The 4,531-nt window shown below is 38.4% G+C and overlaps 1 protein-coding gene across 1 annotated transcript in view; it reads right to left on the bottom strand.

Moving 5' to 3' along the window:
* Positions 1-1,897: 1,897 nt before the first annotated feature.
* LOC138030847 (collagen alpha-1(III) chain-like) overlaps positions 1,898-4,531 on the bottom strand; it is a 60,469-nt gene continuing 57,835 nt past the window's right edge. The window contains exon 29 of the mRNA XM_068878710.1: positions 1,898-2,104. Within this exon, the coding sequence (XP_068734811.1) occupies positions 1,898-2,104 (207 nt within the window). The remainder of the gene's footprint in view (positions 2,105-4,531) is intronic.

Below are 4,531 nucleotides of genomic sequence, written 5' to 3'. Positions count from 1 at the left end.
CACTAGGCCTAATCGGCACCTTTACGAACCATTCATGATAACAAGCACCACTGATTCATATGACACAGAAGCTCAGAAGTTTCTTCAGCCGGCCATTATGATTCTGAATTAGTAAACTGTGTGCCAATGGCGATGAGTAATATCCTGCAAATACCGCTGGTTATTTTTACATGGATGGAAAATTATCCCATTACACAAGTAATTCCTAGAACAGGAGTGCTTTCCGAAGTTCCGATATTTCTCGCTTATCATCATGGTGACAGCGGACACTATAACTTGGCAGTTGAAGTAACTCGCACGCAGTCGAATTCAGCTACAACTGAAGCAACGGGAAAGGAGCCAGACAAGCATTTGCAGGTTGAGGTCGACGTTCCCTCTCAACATGAGGCGGGATACTCGTGTGGTCGCGGAAATGCCGGGAAGACAGGGAAAAGTGAATTCTGCAAATACTATAGGTCACACTGTCCGTGTTTTCGTAATCTGCGAATGCTACAATGATAAGTGTTTCACCGTTCGTGCGCAAATCCGTTGACAAAGGCTATATGGAAAAGAAAACAGAAGAACCCATTGCTACAAGTTGGTTTGAAGACGAACTGTTCGTCATTGAAGCGTTGTTCTTGTACTTGTTAGTTACAAGCGAAGATATAACCCTGGACAGGATCTTTGCAGAGTACCACAGAATCATACAATTCTGCTCAGAAGTGACAAGTTATCAAAATGTATTTTTTCTCTGCGTCCAAGATCCTCGTCAGCAATAACAAAGAAACTACAAGAAATAAAGGGCAAGTTAAAGGTTGACAAGGAAATAATTATTCAAAAAGAAAATCCAATATAACTGTGTTTTTGACTAAATCGTATTTGCACAAGCAGATAACAAAATGATATCTTCCTGCGACGGTCAATCTACGGTTCCAAAGAACTAATCGTCGCTGGTTATTGCTTTGAGGGACGTTTTGTCACATCCAGCTTCTCCGCTATGGCTTACCGTTATTTCGCAACTTACGCGACACTTTCAGTCACCCGAAACAGTTTTAAATGAAAAACACATTTCTGACAAAGTTAATGCGTATTCGTTTAGTATTCATGATTCTTGATGACAAGAAAACGTATTAAAAGGTAAAATTTAATGTGTTCTGTTTAAACATTTTCTGTTAATTATGCTGGTTTAAAAGGGTTATATAAGACAGTGCCCGGAATAGGTATAAATAAGTTGTTTTCGGACTTTTATCAATTCCGTCGTTTGGTTAATAGGGACCATTGTGAAAGATAATTGTGAAAAATACCAACACCTTTTGTCACTTTCTAATTTCCCTTGTAATAATTCCATCCTTGTTAACACTAAGGACTGAATTCTACTTGAATACAGCCAGGGACAATACCAGCATAATTGATATGGGCAACAACAACTGGAATATTCTTCTATTTAAAGAAGCTTTCTATATAAAAACTAAGCAGCCTGCAATTAACTCTGGCTTAAAAGCTAGCCGCGAACTATTATTATTTGAATAAGTCTCCTGTATTTAAATTGATTTTGAAGTAAATCGAAATATAGCTATAACATCCGTACTCTCTGGTTTATCACATACGGGGGCAAAATTACTGAATGCTGATTGGCTGAGACAGAGGCCATTTTTTTCTTAATCACGAGGGCACTTTTGGTAATCAAGAGGGCATGATTACTTGATCCTGATTAGTTTAAAGTTGCTTAGCAACGATGTTATTGCTAAGATTTGTTGCCGATTAACATTTTCTGCAAACATGGCTTCCCTTTTTGTTGTTGAAGCCGACGAAACGAATAGTTTAAAGGAAAACGAGAGAATAACCCTGAACTAAAGTCCTTTGATGGAGCTGAAGGCAGATTCGAGCCTGACCGTGGCATTACATTGCCTCTGGCCAATTAACCCACCCCATTGTTTAAACAAATTCCTTGTTCGCCCTTGAGACCATTTTCTCCACTTGTTTCCATTGGGACCAGGTATGCTGTCTCCTTGTTCTCCAACATTCCCAACTGCTCCTGCTTCTCCTGGTGGCCCTGGACACCCTGTGTACCTTGCTCACCATTGTCGCCGTTGGGACCCCTACTTCCATTAACACCAACTGCCGCCTAAAAGATTTGGAAGGAGTTTTTACAAGTTGAATTGCTTATAATAGAAATACCATCGGACTACCATGCGGGAGGCAACAGAATCAAAACCCCAGACAGACCAACATTCAGGGTTTTTAAATAATTGCGGAGAAAGTGCTGCAAAAAGATCTGCAAGTGGTTAGACTTTCTAGACTTCTCAGATAAGGACAAGAAATCATAGGCCCGTCTCACATCACTTGTGTGGGATGTTAAGGCGATTCTTCAGTATTGCACTGTGCATCCTGTACTGTGCATATGGTGTGTCAATAGTTATAAATTGGATCAAATTTGCAACATTGTAAATATGGCGTAAGTCGATCATACATGCTGAAACAGTTCTCAAAACAAGTGAGAGAAGTTGTGAATGACCCATAATTCTTTGCGAATAAGTGCGCGCATTCCAAGAACATGGCGAATTTTGTTTTTTCGATCTTAAAAACCTCTTGTTTAGCTACCGCAAAATGTACCCTGAGCTGATGAAATAACGTGCGTGTTTAGTATCAGTACAGGCATCAACGGGGTAAGATTGGCCCATTATATCTAATATAATATAATATAACATAATATTTTAAATATCATACTCAGGAACCCGTTCCCAGTGTTTCTGGAACTCAAGAATCAGTTTCCCAAGCAAGGTGGAGTTAACTCAAATTTTCTTTAAAAAGTAAGTAAAAATAATAATAATAATGGAAAAAAAATAATAAACCCCTCAAATATTGGCATCAAAGTACCGGACATGGTATGGGAAATGACCAGACGAAACATCCGGCCTCTGGCCTCAAATGAAAACCATGGCTATACAACATTGTTCGGGATTGGAGGGGAATAGAGCGTTTTCATGTGACGTCACAAGCTTTTGACAGGTACTTGAAAATGAGGCTCCACCATATTGGGGTCCACGTGAGTTATACATTGTAAAAAAAGCTAGAGAAATTTTCATGGCGAGCTCACTTTTGCTGCATTTAAAATTCCTTTTAGTGAGGTAATCTCTCATGAAGTAATATATCTGATTCTCTAAAAGTCGTAGAATCCAACTGGCATTTCAGATTGCTTGAAATCTCAACACTTACAGGAAAAAAATAAGGTTGAAATTAGAATGGCTGATCAGCCTGTGAAACTTGGAGATTATGCCGAGAGCCCTGATTCAAAGGTCAAGGAACGATACAGAGAAAAGATTTCGCTTACTGGAATTGATCCATTATAATTTCCGACAAGAACTTTGATCCAGAATGTTTACCACTGGTAGAATCAACAGATTTTGTATCGTATTTGGTGCTTGAAACAAGTCGCTATTTGCAAAAACAGTTCAAAGCCTTTCAGGCTTCATTCAAAATGTTGTTGGCAAAAAGTTTGTTGTGACAGGAATAGTTCACCATTCACAAAAACTGAACAATCCGTTGGTTTCTTTGTGGATAATAACAGCACGTAATGGAATGATGCAAAGCGTGCATTGCGTGGCTGCATGGCTGGGCACTGGGCAAGGTGAATGCTGTGCACATACCGCTAGTGTCTTGTTTTCAAAAGAGTGTGAGGTAAACTGGCGTGCACCGAGTTCAAATTTGCATGGCTTATGCCATCTTATAACAAAAACGTGCCATATTCTGAAGTAGAAAATACTGATTTAACATCAGCCAGGAAACTTATAAGCAAAACTTGATGTTTCAAGGGATAATTTGGATTCTTCAAAAGGGAAACTTTAGTCATAATTTTGCAGAGAAAGATAACCCTGAAATCGTACCTCTATCGCCTGCCAAATGAGTGATTTTTATGCTAAGCTGAACTAGTGCTGTTAAGTTTAATTCCTCCTTATTCTCAGTCATTTGTATCACAAAGCAGGAACATTAAAGCCATCACAGACCTCTTTACTGGTGTACTGGTGTTAAAATCGAACTTACTGACAATGAAATTAGAATTATAAGGGAAGATACAAGAAACCAAGGTAAAAGGACAATTTTCCCGTGTCGGTGCCTCTATCAGTCAGCAAGCCAGTCAGTCTATTCCAGCACAACACTCAATTAGTCTCATAAAGACAATCTGTTATCAACTATTAAAAATAATAAATTTTCTAATGATGCTACATAACATGGTTACAGCAATAAATATTTATGAGAAAATCATGAGAGAAAAACACAAAAACTTCAGGATTGGAAAGTGTGGGACAAATATAAAATAATAAACAATACCCCTGGCTTCATGCAACTCCAGACTTTATGTGCTGCTGTGACTGTCGTGGTCAAGGTCTACAAATCTACATTTCAGTCTTCATAGTCACACAACATTATTGCTGCTTTCATTTTTTCATTTTAAGATACACATGTAATACTATCTAAACCATATACAAAAGTAAGAATGTCAGGATGCTTTACATATTTTATTTTCATTCATTCATATAATTGCAGTTAGTTG

This window comes from Montipora capricornis, chromosome 13 (genome assembly GCF_036669925.1).
Source record: "Montipora capricornis isolate CH-2021 chromosome 13, ASM3666992v2, whole genome shotgun sequence".
NCBI lineage: Eukaryota > Metazoa > Cnidaria > Anthozoa > Scleractinia > Acroporidae > Montipora > Montipora capricornis.
This window is presented reverse-complemented; position numbering and strand designations above follow the sequence as displayed.